The 21752-nt window shown below is 42.3% G+C and overlaps 1 protein-coding gene across 1 annotated transcript; it reads left to right on the plus strand.

Moving 5' to 3' along the window:
• Positions 1–18138: 18138 nt before the first annotated feature.
• Positions 18139–20286, plus strand: LOC112260589 (forkhead box C1-A). Its single transcript, XM_024435818.1, has one exon. It carries the CDS (start codon positions 18409–18411, stop codon positions 19834–19836), a length of 1428 nt encoding a protein of 475 aa, XP_024291586.1. The 5' UTR covers positions 18139–18408; the 3' UTR covers positions 19837–20286.
• The last annotated feature ends 1466 nt before the right edge of the window (positions 20287–21752 follow it).

Here is a 21752-nt window from a genome sequence, read left to right on the forward strand (position 1 = left end):
GGAAAAAGTGCTCTTTCATCATCTGCAGTCATTTTTCAAATCTAAACATCATACTTTTCACTAACAGCTTCAGCAGATGTGCATGATGCATTGTGTGAGAGCATAACATTATAAAATACTAACATTTCAGAAACGTTAAAGCAGAAAACTTTATTCTATATGTAAATGCATTAACAAAACTGCCCCTTAACATTATAGAGATTTTATCCCTATTGCATAGATCATCATTGCACTTCAGGTTAAGTTCAATTACTAATAATCTGGATGGTCCAAAAAGGCAACCCACTTCTGCAGCTATAAAATGTTTAGAGAAGTTTTTCTTCCAACTGACTTGAGAGATCTGGTGGTTGATTGATTTGTTTGATGCGCAAAGACATGGACACGTACAGTGGCTTGCAAAAGTATTCATCCCCCTTGGCATTTTTCCTATTTTGTTGCCTTTCAACCTGGAATATAAATATATTTATGGGGGGTTTGTATCATTTTGGGGCAGCAGGTAGCCTAGTGGTTAGAGCGTTGGGCCAGTAACCTGAAAGGTTGCTAGATCGAATTCCAGAACTGACAAGGTAAAAAACTGACGTTCTGCCCCTGAACAAGACAGTTAACCCACTGTTCCAAGGCCATCATTGTAAATAAGAATTTGTTCTTAACTGACAAGCCTAGATAAACAAAGATAAAATTAATTTAATTTACAAAACATGCCTACCACTTTGAAGATACAAAATATTTTTTATTGCTGAACAAACAAGAAATAAGACAAAAAACAAAAAAACTGGAGCGTGCACAACTATTTACCCCCCAAAGTCAATACTTTGTAGGGCCACCTTTTGCAGAAATTACAGCTGCAAGTCTCTTGGGGTATGTCTATAAGCTTGGCACATCTACCCACTGGGATTTTTGCTCATTCTTCAAGGCAAAACTCCTCTAGCTCCTTCAAGTTGTATGGGTTCCGCTTGTCTACAGCTATCTTCAAGTCATACCACAGATTCTCAATTGGATTGAGGTCTGGGCTTTGACTAGACCATTCCAAGGCATTTAAATGTATCCCCTTAAACCACTTGAGTGTTGCTTTAGCAGTATGCTTAGGGTCATTGTCCTGCTGGAAGGTGAACCTCCGTCCCAGTCTCAAATATCTGGAAGACTGAAACAGGTTTCCCTCAATTTCCCTGTATTTAGCGCCATCCATCATTCCTTCAATTCTGACCTGTTTCCCAGTCCCTGTCGATGAAAAACATCCCAACAGCAGGATGCTGCCACCACCATGCTTCATTGTGGGGATGGTGTTCTCGGGGTGATGAGAGGTGTTGGGTTTGTGCCAGACATAGCGTTTTCCTTGATGGCCAAAAAGCTACATTTTAGTCTCATCTGACCAGAGTACCTTCTTCCATATGTTTGTGGAGTCTCCCACATGCCTTTTGGTGAACAACAAACGTGTTTGCTTATTTTTTTCTTTAAACAATGTCTTTTTTTCTGGCCACTCTTCCGTAAAGTGAATTTGGGTGGGCGGCCCTTTCTTGGCAGGTTTGTTGTACATATCAATGCACCACTTTTCCATTTTAAAAAAATAATAATAATTTCACACAAGTAATTTTTTTCATTTCACTTCACCAATTTGGACTATTTTGTGTATATCCATTACATGAAATCTCCCCCCCCAAAAAAAAAAAAACAATTTAAATTACAGGTTGTAATGCAACAAAATGCCAAGGGGCATGAATACTTTTGCAAGGCACTGTATGTATCTCTCTCACAATCCATAGGCTACTTCCAATTGGTGGGTCCCTTACATATTAAGCATTTACAGTCACACAGGCCTACCTCTATTCATAGGACTCTTGTGGAACTCATCACCTGATGGCATGGCCTCCTAGTCCTCCCAGGTATAGGTGAATGTTCCATAAGATGTCTGAATCCACACCATACTCCTCTTTGCCACAGGCCTACATCCTTGCCATAGAAGAGCAGCGTATCTCTCTGATGAAGAAATAAAAGGTGAAATAAGTGGGATATTTTCCAGGTTATGTAATACGTATAGACTGTGTAGTTCAACTTGGCTTTCACTACTACTTTCAATGCTGTCTAATATTCCTTCGACAACAATAACAACCACCACCAGAAACTACTAGCAACACCACTACATATCTTTATGATTCACAATCCATCATAAGTCTATTAACCCAAAACTTCTGAGGGTTTTTGTTAGGCAAAAAGCAGTCCCGCTGCCTTAATCATGCCTCATTAGTGAACCATCGCCTCATAAGAAGTCCTGACATCATGAAAAGATCGGTGTTATGTATGATTGATGATGGATAGATTCAGAATTCAGCCTGCCCATTCCCACTTGAGACAAGACAGGGCTCTTAAAAACTGAATTCTGGAGGGTGATTGCTTAACGTTTCAGAAAAGTTACTTTGCTTTAGAAAATAAAGAAATCTTTGACTAGGACATCTATTGGTTCAGCTGTGGCTGGGTAATTCCAATTATTATCCACTTTGCTCTGATCGTCAGCCATCACCTGGCAATGATGCCCTGACTCTATTTTAAACACTATTTTCTGCAAGATAAAGGCATTCTTTTCATAGATACATTACTACCTGAGCCTGGTCCCTCGCTAGGTTTCTTCCTAGGTTCCTGCCTTTCTTGGGAGTTTTTCCTAGTCACCGTGCTTCTACATCTGCATTGCTTGCTGTTTGGGGTTTTAGGCTGGTTAGCACTTTGTGACATAGGCCAATGTAAAAAGGGCTTTATAAATACATTTGATTGATTTCATTAGGGGTTGTGGCTGCGTGTTGCTCAATACTAAGGTAAGACTCCTCAAGTGAAACAGCAACCGCAACGTGGAAGTTGATCAAAAATGAGTTTATATTGATACAACTTAACCTGATGGGGTTTACATGCGAACATTAGAAAAGCTTAAGATTAACCTGGACCTCAGTCTCAAAATGTCCATCAGCCAATTACAATAGTCGACATTGTTGCACATGACAGAACGCTACCTTGTAGCTGGTCCTGTCAGTAACCTGGCACACGTTAGCCCTATGCTCACCAGCTGACAGTGATTATTTCTTGCAACAAATTCTGCATCAGCCTATCAAAGATCTTAGACTTTATATCCACCAACCTGTGGCATTTCTTAGGTCAACTTGGTCACCAGAGAGATATTTAAAACCTCCAAATTCAAGGTTTACTTTTGTTCCACTCGGTCTGTAAAATGTAGTGTCCCAATAGGCTATTGTATGATGCATCCTTGACTAGGCTACGATGCAGACCAAATTAAAAAGGTTTTTGAATATAAGCTTTTGCCTGTCAGTTTCACACACATTCATAAGCTTTCGCAGCAACAAATGTAGGAGGATTACACATGTACGTTTATCAAATCAAATCAAATCAAATGTATTTATATAGCCCTTCGTACATCAGCTGAAAACTCAAAGTGCTGTACAGAAACCCAGCCTAAAACCCCAAACAGCAAGCAATGCAGGTGTAGAAGCACGGTGGCTAGGAAAAACTCCCTAGAAAGGCCAAAACCTAGGAAGAAACCTAGAGAGGAACCAGGCTATGTGGGGTGGCCAGTCCTCTTCTGGCTGTGCCGGGTGGAGATTATAACAGAACATGGCCAAGATGTTCAAATGTTCATAAATGATCAGCATGTTCGAATAATAAGAAGGCAGAACAGTTGAAACTGGAGCAGCAGCACGGCCAGGTGGACTGGGGACAGCAAGGAGTCATCATGTCAGGTAATCCTGGGGCATGGTCCTAGGGCTCAGGTCCACCGAGAGAGAGAAGGAGAGAATTAGAGAACGCACACTTAGATTCACACAGGACACCGAATAGGACAGGAGAAGTACTCCAGATATAACAAACTGACCCTAGCCCCCCTGAGACAGGAGGGGTCAGGAGACACTGTGGACCCATCCGAGGACACCCCCGGACAGGGCCAAACAGGAAGGATATAACCCCACCCACTTTGCCAAAGCACAGCCCCCACACCACTAGAGGGATATCTTCAACCACCAACTTACCATCCTGAGACAGGGCCGAGTATAGCCCACAAAGATCTCCGCCATGGCACAACCCAAGGGGGGGCGCCAACCCAGACAGGATGACCACATCAGTGAATCAACCCACTCAGGTGACGCACCCCTTCCAGGGACGGCATGAGAGGGCCCCAGTAAGCCAGTGACTCAGCCCCTGTAATAGGGTTAAAGGCAGAGAGTGGAAAGAGGGGAACCGGCCAGGCAGAGACAGCAAGGGCGGTTCGTTGCTCCAGAGCCTTTCCGTTCACCTTCCCACTCCTGGGCCAGACTACACTCAATCATATGACCCACTGAAGAGATGAGTCTTCAGTAAAGACTTAAAGGTTGAGACCGAGTTTGCGTCTCTGACATGGGTAGGCAGACCGTTCCATAAAAATGGAGCTCTATAGGAGAAAGCCCTGCCTCCAGCTGTTTGCTTAGAAATTCTAGGGACAATTAGGAGGCCTGCGTCTTGTGACCGTAGCGTACGTGTAGGTATGTATGGCAGGACCAAATCAGAGAGATAGGTAGGAGCAAGCCCATGTAATGCTTTGTAGGTTAGCAGTAAAACCTTGAAATCAGCCCTTGCTTTGACAGGAAGCCAGTGTAGAGAGGCTAGCACTGGAGTAATATGATCAAATTTTTTGGTTCTAGTCAGGATTCTTTCAGCCGTATTTACCACCAACTGAAGTTTATTTAGTGCTTTATCCGGGTAGCCGGAAAGTAGAGCATTGCAGTAGTCTAACCTAGAAGTGACAAAAGCATGGATTCATTTTTCTGCATCATTTTTGGACAGAAAGTTTCAGATTTTTGCAATGTTACGTAGATGGAAAAAAGCTGTCCTTGAAATGGTCTTGATATGTTCTTCAAAAGAGAGATCAGGGTCCAGAGTAATGCCGAGGTCCTTCACAGTTTTATTTGAGACGACTGTACAACCATTAAGATTAATTGTCAGATTCAACAGAAGATCTCTTTGTTTCTTGGGACCTAGAATAAGCATCTCTGTTTTGTCCGAGTTTAAAAGTAGAAAGTTTGCAACCATCCACTTCCTTATGTCTGAAACACATGCTTCTAGCAAGGGCAATTTTGGGGCTTCACCATGTTTCATTGAAATGTACAGCTGTGTGTCATCCGCATAGCAGTGAAAGTTAACATTATGTTTTCGAATAACATCCCCAAGAGGTAAAATATATAGTGAAAACAATAGTGCTCCTAAAACGGAACCTTGAGGAACACCGAAATTTACAGTTGATTTGTCAGAGGACAAACCATTCACAGAGACAAACTGATATCTTTCCGACAGATAAGATCTAAACCAGGCCAGAACTTGTCCGTGTAGACCAATTTGGGTTTCCAATCTCTCCAAAAGAATGTGGTGATCGATGGTATCAAAAGCAGCACTAAGGTCTAGGAGCACGAGGACAGATGCAGAGCCTCGGTCCGATGCCATTAAAATGTCATTTACCACCTTCACAAGTGCCGTCTCAGTGCTATGATAGGGTCTAAAACCAGACTGAAGCATTTCGTATACATTGTTTGCCTTCAGGAAGGCAGTAAGTTGCTGCGCAACAGCCTTTTCTAAAATTTTTGAGAGGAATGGAAGATTCGATATAGGCCGATAGTTTTTTATATTTTCTGGGTCAAGGTTTGGCTTTTTCAAGAGAGGCTTTATTACTGCCACTTTTAGTGAGTTTGGTACACATCCGGTGGATAGAGAGCCGTTTATTATGTTCAACATAGGAGGGCCAAGCACAGGAAGCAGCTCTTTCAGTAGTTTAGTTGGAATAGGGTCCAGTATGCAGCTTGAAGGTTTAGAGGCCATGATTATTTTCATCATTGTGTCAAGAGATATATTACTAAAACACTTGAGCATCTCTCTTGATCCTAGGTCCTGGGAGAGTTGTGCAGACTCAGGACAACTGAGCTTAACCTAACCCCACCAACTTCAACTTTATAAGTTGAAGACACTCGTGGTCATGTCAAATAGCTGTAATTTACCCCTTACTACAATCACTAATTCGTGGAGTGATTCACTAAGGCGGTAAAGCCCAGGCACGGCCCAGAGACAACAGTTAGTCAGAAGCCCCCTCGGGGTAAGGTTTTTATTTCCATATGTGACAAAGTAGATGATTATAAAAATGCATATAAAACTTTGGAAGCCTACATTTAGGTGATCACTATTAGGCCACAGCAATGTATTTGGCCGAAAGGCTCAAGAAGGCTCAGCTGTACATAGTCTATCGGTAAATAGCCCACCCATTTTTACCTACCTCATCCCCATACTGTTTTTATTTATTTACTTTTCTGCTCTTTTGCACACCAATATCTCTACCTGTACATGACCATCTGATCATTTACCACTCCAGTGTTAATCTGCAAAATTGTAATCATTCGCCTACCTCCTCATGCCTTTTGCACACAATGTATATAGACTCTCTTTTTTTTCTACTGTGTTATTGACTTGTTAATTGTTTACTCCATGTGTAACTCTGTGTTGTCTGTTCACACTGCTATGCTTTATCTTGGCCAGGTCGCAGTTGCAAATGAGAACTTGTTCTCAACTAGCCTACCTGGTTAAATAAAGGTGAAATAAAAAAATAAGAAAAATAAAAAGAAAGACGTAGTTCCGTATTAAACTAATTCTAAATCTTAATTTTCAAGCATTTGGCTGCACTTCACTTCTCAACACACTAACACAATAAATGCAGTTCTACATTTCAAAGGGGAAATAAACTCATATGGGAGTCAAACACTTGCCACAATTTGTGATAAATAAGAGGAACTAGGTGTTCAACACTGGAAGCTACACTGAACTAAAATATGAATGCAAAATGTAAAATGTGGGTTCTATGTTTCATGAGCTGAAAGAATAAATCCCTGAAATTATTTTTCTTCAATTCTTTGCACAAATGTGTTTACATCCCTGTTAGTGAGCATTTCTCCTTTGCCAAGATAATCCATCTACCTAACAGGTGTGGCAAATCAATAATTTATTAAACAGCATGATCATTACACGGGTGCACTTGTGGTGGGGAGAATAAAAGGCCACTTTAAAATGTGCAGTTTTGTCAGACAACACAATGCCTCAGATGTCTCAAGTTTGGAGGAAAAACTCATTCTGATTGGTTGGTCCTGGCTCCCCAGTGGATGGTCTTGGCTGCCAAGTGGGTGGGCCTATGCCCTCCCAGCCCAACATAGCTGCACCCCTGCCCAGTCATGTGAAAACCATAGATTAGGGCCTAATCAATTCATTTGAATTGACTCATTTCTTTATATGAGCTGTACCTCAGTACAATCCTTGAAATTGTTGCATGTTGTATTTAAATTTTTGTTCACTATATATGGCCAGTCAGTCAAATGCATGTGATCTAGTATGATTATCAGAATCTGCTGTTGGACTTCTGTTAAAGGGATAGTTTGTATATGACGTTATTAGTAAACATGTTTAAAGGTCAGGTGACCTCGCCGGGTCAAAAGGGAGCTTGATATTTTCCAGTGAGCAACATCTGCCATCAATCAACAAACAACTCTTTTGAGGTAACTAAATCTGCTGCTCTAATGGGATATCAATTATTAGGCTATCACTAAAGTTTTTTTTATGTCCTCCCGGTGGCGACCCATCATTCAGGTGGCAGAGCCCCACCTGTTCAGCTAAAATAATAATAAAATCAAATAAATGATTGCCTGTTTTGCACTCTGAATTCCAAGTCGGGTACTCTGGCCTCTTTCTAGAGCTCCGACCTGAAGATCACTGACGTTATGATTCAACTTTGTTTTTTTCAGAGTTCCCAATTGTTTTGAAAGCACCAAGAATCCAGAGAATGGCAGACTTTGATGACAAAGTTTGATGACAAAATTTGCCCACGAAGGACCACTGCACCAGCTTCCTGTTCAAGTGAGCACAACAAAGTGAGTCCAAAAATGTATTGTATGCTGCTGCATAAATAATGCAATATGCCAGGGATATATGTATACTGTAGCTAAGAAAATAATACTAATTGTATTTGTTGTTTAGTAAGATGTTAGCTGTTGCTGGTGCACATGTTTTAGATAAACGTCATCATCGAATATTGTAAGAGCTTGTCTGCGCATATGCCCCCTTTATTTATCCTACGGTTCTGACTTGGTGTACAGGGAGAATACTGTAAGAATTGCACATGTTCTGAATTCTGTCGCTGTACACTACAAAAGTGCTGAACAAATGAGTTATGTTGACGACGTCTGTCCTAGCTCGCTGGTTAATGTCTTAATCGAAATTACGGATTGACTCTTATCCACTCGTTGTCCCCTCATGCCATAGTTTGTACATCTCAAATGTCAGTAGAAACCACATTTGTTTAAGCAAGTCAGCCATATCAGCTATGTTTTTTAAAGGCTGTAAATGAGGCTGAATGAACTGTTTCGCTTCCAGACAAAGCTCCGCTGATAGCCAGGTGTAGCAGTGGTAAGGATTCACTCCATGGTGCAGAAAAGAAAGCTCTGCTGTTGGGACAGCTTTATGTAGGACCTAACAGTTTGTGGGCATATTTGTCACTGTTAGAGTGAAATTAATGTAATGTTCAGTATTGTGTTCTGTAATGGCTTTACTGGCATGTGTCTAAAAAACAAATTGGGGAGTTTGCTCCACCAAGATTTACATGCTAAAATCGCCACTGTGTCCTCCATTGTGTTATTTAGTTATTGCCAAAATGACCAAAGAAGCTAAGTTAAATATAATATGGACATGAAACACATGGGGGCAGTAGCGTCAATTCTTTGAAACAACCCAATCAGCAGCAAAGCCAAATTCCAAGGGCCCAACTAAAACTTCTGTCAAAGACAGCCCTTGACATTTACCCACACTGAAATAAACGTAATAAGAGTACAGTAATAGGCTATGTCTGGTATATTTTATGAGGTTATTGTCAGATGGTTGTCAGCAAATTTAGGACAAAAATTGAGTCATTAAAGAAGTGGGTTGGATAACTTCGGGGTAATTCCCTGGGGAGTTGCTTCTTGCCTGGACCTCTGGTGGCTCAGCGCAGTCAAGCAACAAAAACAAAAAACACTGCTGAGATTTAAAGCTACGGCGACAATTCACATCGCCTGCTATAGAGATCCTGGATGGCCAACCAGGTCACTTGTGATAAGCGTTTGCCTCTGATTCCAAAGTTTGCAAGTTCAAATCCAGCAATATACAGTCATTTTTTGATTTCTGCTTTAAGACTATCCCAAACCTTAACCCTTGCCTTAACAATTTGGAGTTAATGCCTAATCTTAATATTTAGCAGTTAATGCCTAAACTTCCAAAGGTTGCAAGTTCAAATCCAACGATAGAAAGTCATTTTTTAGATTTGAGTTTTAAGCCTATCCAAAACCTTATGCCTCAATCACACCTACAGCGTCATTGCACAAAATGGAACGCAGCATCATGTGATGTGTGTGCAACAAAAGTTCAACATTCACCTTCTGCTACAATTTCTGTCAAGTTGTTTATGTATACAATGTGATGGATACGTTCGATAAATCCAACGTATGTACCACACAGAACGCACTGCAACTGCCTCTGTAATTCTGCAAGGCAAACGCAGTGTTCCATTGGAAATGACTGTACTTCTGGTGTACCAAAATGCAAGATCAAATAAAAGGTTATTAGTCACATGCGCTGAATATAACAGGTGAAGTAGATCTTACAGTGAAATGCTTACTTATGAGCCCCTAAACAACAATGCAGTTTAAAACAAATATATGTAAGAATAAGAAATAAAAGTAACAAGTAATTATAGAGCAGCAGTAAAATAACAATAGCGAGACTATGCACAGTGGGGTACCGGTACAGAGTCAATGTGCGTGGGTTAGTTGAGGTAATATGTACATGTAGGTAGAGTTAATAAAGTGACTGTATAGATGATAACAACAGAGAGTAGCAGCAGTGTAAAAGACGTGGGTGGGGGGGGGCAAAGCAAATAGTCTGAGTAGCCATTTGATTAGATGTTCAGGAGTCTTATGGCTTGGGGGTAGATGCTGTTTTGAAGCCTCTTGGACCTAGACTTTGCGCTCTGGTACCACTTGCCATGTGGCAGCAGAGAGAACAGTCTGTGACTAGGGTGGCTGGAGTCTTTGAGAATTTTTAGGGCCTTCCTCTGACACCGCCTGATATAGAGGTCCTGGATGGCAGGAAGCTTGGCCCCAGTGATGTACTGGGCCATACGAACTGTCCTCTGTAGTGCCTTGGGCTCGGAGGCCGAGCAGTTGCTCTCAATGGTGCAGCTGTAGAACCTTTTGAGGATCTGAGGACCCATGCCAAATCTTTTCAGTCTCCTGAGGGGGAATAGGTTTGTTGTGCCCTCTTCACGACTGTCTTGGTGTGTTTGGACCATGTTAGTTTGTTGGTGATGTGGACACCAAGGAACTTGAAGCTCTCAAACTGATCCACTACAGATCCACTATAGTCCAAAATCATCTCCTTTGTTGTGTTTGTTGTCCTAACACCACACAGCCAGGTCTCTGACCTTCTCCCTATAGGCTGTCTCGTTGTTGTCGGTGATCAGGCCAACCACTTGTGTCATCTGCAAACTTAATGATGGTGTTGGAGTCGTGCCTGGCTATGCAGTCATGAGTGAACAGGGAGTACAGGAGGGGACTGAGCACGCACTCCTGAGGGGCCCCTGTGTTGAGGATCAGCGTGGAGGATGTGATATTACCTACCCTTACCACCTGGGGGCAGCCTGTCAGGAAGTCCAGGATCCAGTTGCAGAGGGGGGTGTTTAGGCCCAGGGTCCTTAGCTTATTTATGAGCTTTGAGTGCACTATGGTGTTGAATGCTGAGCTGTAGTCAATGAATAGCATTCTCACATAGGTGTTGCTTTTGTCCAGGTGGGAAAGGACAGTGTGGAGTGCAATAGAGATTGCATCATCTGTGGATCTGTTAGGGCAGTATGCAAATTGGAGTGGGTCTAGGGTTTCTGGGATAATGGTGTTGATGTGAGCCATGACCAGCCTTTCAAAGCACCTCATGGCTACAGACGTGAGTGCTACGGGTCGGTCGTCATTTAGGCAGGTTACCTTAGTGTTCTTGGGCACAGGGACTATGGTGGTCTGCTTAAAACATGTTGGTATTACAGACTCGAACAGGATGAGGTTGAAAGTGTCAGTGAAGACACTTGCCAGTTGGTCAGTGTGATCGAGGCGTTAACCCTTACCTTAACAATTTGGAGTTAATGCCTAAATAAATAAAATAAATAAAAAATGCCTAACCTTAAGATTTCAGAGTTAATGCCTACACTTAACCCTAACCTTAAACATTCGGAATTAACTTAACCTGAAACACTTCGAAATTTGACATTTGCAATAACTTATATTTTTATTGTGAGACTCTGAGAGCTAGGTAGGATGGCAGGGAGCTTGGCCCCAGTTATGTACTGGGCTGTCCACACCACCTTCTGTAGAGCCACGCAATCAAGGGCAGTGCTGTTGCCATACCAAGCAGTGGTTCAGCCAGTCAAAATGCTCTCAATGGTGTAGCTGTATAACCTTTCTAGGATCTGAGGGCCCATGCCAAACCTTTTCAAACTCCTGAGGACTGTGCGAGTGTGTGTGGACCATTTTAAGTCCTTAGTGATTTGGACACTGAGGAACTGGAGCCCCATCGACGTGGATGGGGCGGTACGCAAATTGGAGTGGGTCTAGGGTGTGTGGGATGATGGAGTGTATGTGTACCATAACCAGCCTTTCAAAGCACTTTGTGATTACAGATGTGAGTGCTACAGGGCGGTAGTCATTATGGCAAGAAGCCATAGAGTTCTTGGGAACAGGAATGATGGTGGTCAGCTTAAGACATGTGGGGATTGCAGACTGGGACAAGGAGAGGTTTAAAATGACCATCAAGATGCCTGCCAACTAGTCTGCGCATGCTCTGAGAACGTATTCTGGAATACCGTCCAGCCCCGCGGCCTTGCTAGTGTTGATCTGATTAAAGACCTTACTCATGTCCAGTGGTGATTTTTGAATGTAAATATTGGTGGGGCAAACTACACAACAATCACACTAAACAATACATTAATTGCAGTATAACAGTGACAAATGGTGCCCACAAACTGTTAGGTCCTACATAAAGCTGTCACAACAGCAGAGCTTTCTTTTCTGCACCATGGAGTGAATCCTTACCACTGCTACACCTGGCTATCAGCGGAGCCTTGCCTGAAAGCGAAACAGTTCATTCAGCCTCATTTACAGCCTTTAAAAAACATAGCTGATATGGCTGACTTGCTTAAACAAGTGTGGTTTCTACTGACTATTGAGATGTACAAACTATGGCATGAGGGGACGACAAGCGTATAAGAGGCAGTAACTCCGATTAAGACGTTAATGAGCGAACTAGGACGGACGTAGACAACATAACTATTTGTTCAGCACTTTTGAAATGTACAGCGACAGAATTCAGAACGTGTGCCGTTCTTACGGTATTCTCCCTGTACACCTAGGGGGGCTTATAAGCAGACAATGAAAGCTCATACAATATTTGATGATGACATTTCTCCAAAACAGTCTATATGCTACATGTGCAGCACCAAGTCAGAACAGTAGGCTAAGTTATGAGGGGGAAAGGGACCAAATTATTAATGTGAGGCACATGGGCTACTAACAGCTTACTACACAACATACACATAGTATTACTTTCTTAGCCACAGCATACAGTTGAAGTCGGAAGTTTACATACACCTAAGCCAAATACATTTAAACTCAGTTTTTCACAATTCCTGACATTTAATCCAAGTAAGAATTCCCTGTTTTAGGTCAGTTAGGATCACCACTTTATTTTAACAATATGACATGTCAGAATAATAGTAGAGGGAATTATTTATTTCAGCTTTAATTTCTTTCATCACATTCCCAGTGGGTCAGAAGTTTACATACACTCAATTAGTATTTGGTAGCATTGTCTTTAAATTGTTTAACTTGGGTCAAACGTTTCGGGTAGCCTTCCACAAGCTTCCCATAATAAGTGGGGTGAATTTTGGCCCATTCCTCCTGACAGAGCTGGTGTAACTGAGTTAGGTTTGTAGGCCCCCTTGCTCGCACATGCTTTTTCAGTTCTGCCCACAAATTTTCTATGGGATTGAGGTCAGGGCTTTGTGATGGCCACTCCAATACCTTGACTTTGTTGTCTTTAGGCCATTTTGCCACAACTTCGGAAGTATGCTTGGGGTCATTGTGCATTTGGAAGACCCATTTGCGACCAAGCTTTAACTTCCTGACTGATGTCTTGAGACGTTGCTTCAATATATCCACATAATTGTTCTGCCTCATGATGCCATCTATTTTAGGAAGTGCACCAGTCCCTCCTGCGGCAAATCACCCCCACAACATGATGCTGCCACCCCCATGCTTCACGTTGGGGTGGTGTTTTTCGGCTTGCAAGCATCCACCTTTTTCCTCCAAACATAACAATGTTCATGGTGGCCAAACAGTTCTATTTTTGTTTCATCAGACCGGAGAACATTTCTCCAAAAAGTACCATCTTTGTCCCCATGTGCAGCTGCAAACCGTAGTCTGGCTTTTTTATAGTGGTTTTGGAGTAGTGGCTTCTTCCTTGCTGAGAGGCCTTTCAGGTTATGTCGATATAGGACTTGTTTCGCTATGGATGTAGATACTTTTGTACCTGTTTCCTCCAACATCTTCACAAGGTCCTTTGCTGTTGTTCTGGGATTGATTTGCACATTTCACACCAAAGTATTTTCATCTCTAGGAGACAGAACGAGTCTCCTTCCTGAGCGATATGACCACTGCGTGTTCCCATGGTGTTTATACCTGCGTACTATTGTTTGTACAGATGAACGTGGTACCTTCAGGCATTTGGAAATTGCTCCCAAGAATGAACCAGACTTGTGGAGGTCTACAATTTTTTTTTCTGAGGTCTTGGCGGATTTCTTTGGATTTTCCCATGATGTCAAGCAAAGAGGCACTGAGTGTGAAGGTAGGCCCAGAAATACATCCACAGGTACACCTCCAATTGACACAAATGATGTCAATTAGCCATTGCAGTGGTGTGAAACCTAGTGTCCAAGTCACTTATGATGTTGTCCATAGCAGTAAAACAACACTGTGTTCCGCAACACCGTTGCTGCACTGTCCTGAGCTGTCTCCTCTTGAGAGGTCTCATCATGGAGTCTCTTCCTTTTCCTCTGGCGGCTGTGTTTCTTGCTAAATTGTGGTGCAACATCCATTTGCGTAGCAATCAGTGTTGCCTCAGACAGGAGAGACTCCCATCCATCTCTAAGAGCCTGCATCTCTTCCTTTACGGCTCTGATATTGGCTGCCTCTGGGTCAAGTGAGATTTTTCCTGACTGGAGAATCACATTCCTGTCTTCAATGCATTGCAGTACCTGCAATTATGCCAACTGACATGTCATTCAACACAATGCTGCTCACCTCCTTCTTCAGTTGGGAGTAGGGCTGGTTCAGGGGTATGTGGATGGGGAGACAGGGCTGGTTCAGGGGGTGGGGATGGGGAGACAGGGCTGGTTCAGGGGTATGGGTATGGGGAGACAGGGCTGCTGAGCCTGAAGCTGCATCTGTTTGGCCTGGCAACAGGGAAGGGCAAGGATAACTGATTTAGTAAGTTTGCCTGCATTGATTAAATGTCGGCTAAAAGAGGAGTGAAACGTAAACACTCAGAATTTTCTGTGACGATATTATTAAGCAACTAATGTTTGGGGAGCAAAAGTAGCCTATTTCACTATGGACTATGCTAATCACCACCACTCATGGACTACACCCACCTACCTTTGTGAACAATTGGGTGACACTTTCTTTTCTCTTTCTTTCCTTTCTTTTCATTTTTGGAAACCAGATGTTTCTTAGGGATGCTCTACCGGCACTCCTCACTCGCAATTCACTGCTAGCAAGTACAGTTCGAGCCTGGTTTGGGGGCAGGTCCGAACCATTTAATTTACATTGTAAATAAAAAATATGAATAATAATATAATAAAAATAATCTAATAAAATATTATATTAATGATGATAGGTTAATAATTTAATATTGAAAAACATTTACCTAATTCCCCCCCCCTTCAACTTCGCAAGTTAACATTCCAATCTTTGTCACTTACAATAAACTCAAATGTGCAAATACCTAGAGCTATGTGACTGATAGGTCCCGTATTGATCGCCAGGGGGCGCTAATTGCACACCATCAATGCGGAATTAGCTCCAATCCATTACCCATACTGGAAAGCCAATGAGCCATACCTAAAAATGATTTAGCCCTGCACACAATTTTGAGTAAGGGCTATTCATATTTTTTTCCCATGTTGGACTTTGTATATGGATATTTACGTGGTGGACTTTTTCCACATACTTTTCAGGTAGTCGATATAAACCCAAAAAAGTATAGCATGACACAACAAAACTAACCTACAACCCTGACCTACTGATGACACGCAAAGTAGGGCTGTACTGTCCCAGTAATGCTTCTAACATGTTGAGCTTCGCTATAATATTTTGTATTTGTTAAAACAGATGAATTTATATGTTGTCGATAATTGTTCCTCTACATGAATTCAAACTACTGTAGCCCATTCATAGCTTCAGTGATATCACAAATAAATAACATATCGCCTGGGCCTACTTGAGTAGTAGTAGATCTACTAAATGCATGGTTCAGAGGAATGGGGTACTGGGTGGGCAGAAGCATGGGGTTAAGTAAGAGACACGTTGTGAATTGTGTAAACAGCCCCGGGCAGTGGAAAAAGTTCATGCCCGGGTCCCTGTAAGAAGAAACCGGTGGAGCGCCAGTGCACAGCCATTTAATCAAGACGACCTGTAAGGGATTAGGGTGATATTGAGGCCGTAATTTAGCCTCACAATGACCATTAACAATTTCATGTTTTCGCCTCCTGTGTTTATTCTCTAGAAAGTTAACATGTGTGGCAAAAGAGCAGCTGTAGGGGAGCATCTTATTCATCCTAAATGATATAGCCTTTGTCCACAGGCATTCACTACGACTGGCGCACCGATACACGTTTGTGTAGTTTGCATTCGTTTATTGGCAAATTTGAAGAACTATGGAATCACTTAATTGCATGAAATATATCCACGATGAAAAAAATAGATATTGTTGCTGAGGGTGGGCTCATATCTCTGGTAAATATGCCTAATTTATTAATACAAAATAGCTAGGTATGCATGAAGAAATATTACACTTAGAAAAAAAGGTTCTTCATAGAACCAAAAAGGGTTCGATGCTTGCTTAAGGTTCTATATAGAACCGAAATTGTTTCCATATAGAACCCTGTATGGAACTCAAGGGTTCTATATGGAACCACATTTCAAATCAACTGAAAGTTTATTGATCACATACACAGATTTGCAGCTGTTTTCGAAGGTGCAGCAAAATGCTTGTGTTTCTAGCTCCAATAGTGCAGTAATACCTAGCAATACAAATATTTTTTTTAAATACACACATTTTAGTTCAGTGAAGAAGAACCCCTGGGGTTCTGATCAAAGAACCTTACAAAGGGGTTCTTTATAGAACCATTACGGGTGCCATCTAAGAAGCGTGTTTTCTAATAGTGTAGGCTTAATTAATATCAAAACGATAATATCACTTATATCACTTCTATATAATTAATATAATTGTTTATATATAATGCAAACCTGATCATCCATAATCATTTCTGATAGGCCGACAATTTTATTTTGAATAGTGTGTCCCTGGGATAATTTTGAGTGAATATGTTTTATTTTAGTAATAAAATTGGCAACCTAAAAAAATATTTACAACTGAATGTCATGGTGTCCACGTTTAGCAGCATATAAGAGAGGCTGTATAGAGAATAGATATATACAATAAAACGGGTTTTAAGCGTGTTAGACATTCAACTTGATACAATCTGTTTGATTTTAGTTAGTTGTCTGAGCTAATAGATAAGAGACTTTCCCATGCAACAAAAACTCACGGTAGGCCTATATAGTTTATCTTGTCTAAGCTACATTATAATACAATTATTCCGTTAGTAGTCACGCCTTTTGACCACAAGAATGACACATGTTAGCTGTTTGACCACCCCATTTGGTTCCTCTGTTTAATCTGCTTCTCACTTAGAGCAAACTTTCGCACCTTGACTCTTTCTCTGGCCAAACCCAGCTTTAATTCTGTCGTAATGAGATCTCACATACCGCCCACTGCACGGGATGAGGAGCACTCCGTGGAGCTTTGATCCGACCGTGCGTGTTGATTGAGACTTTTTACTAACAGACTGCCTTAATAAAGCTTGGTATTAGGACACTAAACTGCAGGAAGCAAACACTTGGGGTTATTGCCGCCTCCTAACGCGTATGTATTGCTTATTTGAAAACAGATGTGCGGCAAGTTAAGCTTGCAATTGAGTGATTCACCCAAACTGAGGTGATAGAGGACTTTTTGTTGTCCAATTATTTCAGAATGAATAGCAACATGTAAGCACATTCTGAATGTAAACTATTTTTTAAACTTGATTGTAATAGCATATTAATGAATGTGCCAATTAAGGTCACGCGAACTGTCTTAATCTAAATGTAGGCCTATATGGCTGCGTTTACAAAGGCAGCCCAATTCTGATATTTTTTCCCCACTAACTGGTCTTTTGATCAATCACATCAGAACTTTTCACATCAGATCTTTTTCAGAGCTGATTGGTCAAAAGACCAACTCTTGGAAATAAACAACAAAAAAACAATCATAATTCGGGTGCCTACACAGGCAGTCCAATTCTGGTCATTGATTTGGGACTGTCTGTGTAAGTGCAGCCTATTAGGCCACCAGACAATATTTTCAGAATTTACAAAATACATTGGTATTCATTATTTATCCTTCCACCTGTTGGTTTCTCTAATGTGTTTGCTCATGTTTGGAAATATTCTTCAGTAACAAATTTAGTTCATAATCTGACTGTGTACGTGAGCAGGCAGCGCGCTCACGCCTGGAATCTTGTGTCTTTGGCTGGAAGGGACTGGGAGTTACCAACACCTCCTCTCTTTTTCTAAAGTCGTGTGTGTGGCCAGGATATTCATTGCTGCTCACTCTGTACTACCTGACCTCCAATTGGGCGCCTCGGATTATTTTGGGGAGGAGCTTTACTCGCAGCAAAAAGGGGGAAAGAAGTTAACTCCGAAAAAGTATTCTGTAGTGACGGATGCCCAAAGTTCAGACGTTTTTCCATGTGCGCCTCAGCACACAGAGATGGAAACCGCTTATACCTATTAAGACACGGTACAGCGCGTTCCTGATATTATCATTTTTCAAGTGACAGGACAGGAACTCCTGCTTTGAGCACCTCAGCTTTTCAGAAGGAAAAAGTGGAGCTCTCCCGCTGCATACATTGGGAAGTTCGTTTTACGCAGGAGCATAGTTGAGCTGTGGGTAGAAGAAGACATGCAGGCGCGCTACTCCGTCTCGAGCCCCAACTCTCTGGGCGTCGTGCCTTACATTAGTAGCGACCAGAGCTACTACCGGGCCGCTGCTGGTGGAGGATACACCGGGATGCCGGCCCCTATGAGTATGTACTCTCACGCGGCCCACGACCAGTACCCGGCCAGCATGGCGCGAGCCTATGGACCATATACCCCGCAGCCCCAGCCGAAAGATATGGTAAAACCGCCGTACAGTTACATTGCGCTTATTACTATGGCTATCCAGAACTCGCCTGACAAGAAGGTTACCCTGAATGGGATTTATCAGTTTATCATGGAGAGGTTCCCGTTCTACCGAGACAACAAGCAGGGCTGGCAGAACAGCATCAGGCACAACCTCTCTCTCAACGAGTGTTTTGTCAAAGTTCCCCGTGATGACAAAAAGCCTGGCAAGGGGAGCTACTGGACCCTGGACCCGGACTCATACAACATGTTCGAGAACGGCAGCTTCTTGAGGAGGAGGAGACGGTTCAAGAAGAAAGACGCAATGAAAGACAAGGATGACCGGGGTGCTAAGGAGACGCCGTCTAGACAGGGCCGGGACACGGAGCAGCCAATGCAGGGCTCCCAGCCTGTCAGGATTCAGGATATTAAGACCGAGAACGGGAACGCTACACCCCCACAGACCGCCTCGCCCTCCCTGAGCACCGTGCCCAAAGTCGAGAGCCCCGGCAGCAGCAGCAGCGTGTCCAGTGGTGGCAGCCCCCACAGCATCCCGTCCAACAGGTCCATTGGCATGGAGAGCTCCGAGCAGCAGCAGCAGCACCACCACAGCCAGGCCCAGGCACAGGGCTTCAGTGTGGACAACATCATGACTTCCCTCCGGGGGTCCCCACAGGGTGCCACAGAGCTTGCCCCATCTCTCGTCGCCTCATCCAGGACAGGTATAACACCGTCTTTGTCCCTAAGTTATTCACCGAACCAGACGTCAGTCTATAGCTCACCCTGTAACCAAAACTCTATCTCCACTACCTCGAATGCGTCCTACCATTGTAATATGCAAGCAATGAGTTTATACGCTGGGGATAGATCTAGCCACCTAGTTCCTACTACCACCGTGGATGAAACGTTGCCAGATTACTCCATCACTACAACCTCCTCCTCTCTGGCCCACGGCAATCTAAACTCTGCGCAGGAGGGCCACCATCCCCACCAAGGGCGTCTTCCCTCATGGTACCTCAACCAGGCCGGGGACCTGGGCCACCTCGGGGCGACCTACCCCACCCAGCAGCAGAACTTCCACTCGGTGCGCGAGATATTCGAATCTCAAAGAATTGGCTTGAATAATTCTCCAGTGAACGGGAATAACAGCTGTCAAATGTCCTTTCCCTCTAGCCAAGCCATCTACCGCACTCCGGGAGCTTTCGTATATGACTGCAGCAAGTTCTGACCAAAGTTTATTGTATTGATCTTTTTCATAAAAATAACTTGAGTCGTTTCCCCCACCACCTGCCCCAAACGATGGACTAAAACGAACAGAAAAGGACAGAAAAAAGACATGATCTTGGTTTGTAAAGAACAGTGTTACTGCAAATAACACGTAAGTCTCTTCTCGCTTTTGTGAAATGTTTAAAAGATATGCTAAAGATATGCCAGTCTTTCATGGACATACTATAACGTGTAAATTGCATATAGTAATTTATTTCTAAACTGTAGCCGGATATTATGGACCAAACACCAAAAAGTGTTTCTAAATTGAATCGCCTTAATTGTCCGAATATGTTCCATTATAAAAAGCGGAACCTGTATATCGTCCTACTCTTTCAAAGTTTCTCCTTTTGTTGAAAAGTATTCTGAAGGAATTTCATTTGTTTGTTTAATAAATTGACATTTTATTTGAGTTACAGCTACGCTTGATTTCTTATAGACTATGACATTCTCAACACTGGAAATGGTGTAGGTTATGGTCTAATGTCCTTGCTTATGGATGCAAGCAAATAATAATGGAAACACGTATTTAATCCTTAAATCGATTGTGTGTTAGGGCTACTGTTTGGGAACCAATTATGGATCAAGGATTTAACTGCATACGAGTTTAGTTGATAGTTTGCGGGATTTTAACCAGACCTTGTGTATATGTCCTTCAGGCTTTAGGCTATATAGGCCATACTGCACCCTGATTCAAAAGTATCGACGTGGGATCAGCGGCAGTGATTGAGGACAGGTTGGTTCCTCAATGTAAATGTCCACAGAAAAAAATATAATTCTAATCGCGGAGTTGGGTCGGTTCGTTTAGGCTAGGACTATGGCCAGACGAGTCCCAATCTCCTAAATAATTATAGTCTAAAAAAATAAGTGTTGCCTGATAACAAAATCTAAGTCGAGTTGAATAATAAATAATTGCCTAAATTATCATGGAATGTTTCTAGATTAGGAATGCATGTATTTATGTATTTTCTAAAGGTTGAATTTTAATGCAACTCGCTACAGTCAGTTGTGATTGAATAGTACGTGCTGTTCTCCAAGAGGTCAACTGCATATAGCCTACAAATAAATTGACCGTATGTGTTTTGATGACTAGAAGTAGCAGCGCATCTAGTTGATTGTTTTACTTCATATTTAAAGGGACACAGCTCTCCGCTTGTCAGACACGAATGGTCTGGCAGCATCTTGACCTGGGGCCCTCTGGCCTCATAACAGTTAGTCGATGCATGCTAGCAGTCCGCACAGCAAAACTGACTTGTTTTGAATAGCCACGTGTGTTTACAGGCACATTCCAACGCTTAGTTAATATCATACCATGCATACCAAAGATTTACCCAAGATGTAGCCACACGAGGTTTGGGGACAGCGATCATTTTGACTCCAACTTGACAATGCATCTCTATTAGGTAGATGAGAGCTGAACTCATCGTAAAGCGCGTGCACCAAGCAGTAGCCTATATGCCTTTTTATGGAATTACAGTTTTTGTATTTTTAATTTAAAACATTCACAAGGGTCTTTCCTAATTTGCATCTTCTTTAGAAATCGAGACATTTGTAAATATTGTAAATGCAGGTTAGGGTAAATTTGAAGATAAAAAAAACCCAATTCAGACAGCTGGTTTGCCTCAACTGGTTAGTGAATTGACATATTTCCTCTGTTGTCACATTAAAAAATTACAAAAACATGTTCCACTGCCTAAGTTTAAATCTTTGGGGACAGCACGATATGATGTATGCTTGAAGAAAATTCGATTAATTTGGTGAATTTGCCATGATTGGAAACATGGGAGCGTATAGCCATGTCGTGCGTAAATCAGTATATTTATCGTAAACTTCTATCCCTCCAGTTGAATAATCTTATACATTACATCTTCAGTTATT

Source organism: Oncorhynchus tshawytscha, linkage group LG10, assembly GCF_018296145.1.
Source record: "Oncorhynchus tshawytscha isolate Ot180627B linkage group LG10, Otsh_v2.0, whole genome shotgun sequence".
Lineage (NCBI taxonomy): Eukaryota > Metazoa > Chordata > Actinopteri > Salmoniformes > Salmonidae > Oncorhynchus > Oncorhynchus tshawytscha.

What these genes read in the sequence shown, in the direction of transcription:
- LOC112260589 (XM_024435818.1), top strand. Translation starts at nt 18,409, where the DNA reads ATGCAGGCGCGCTACTCCGTCTCGAGCCCCAACTCTCTGGGCGTCGTG.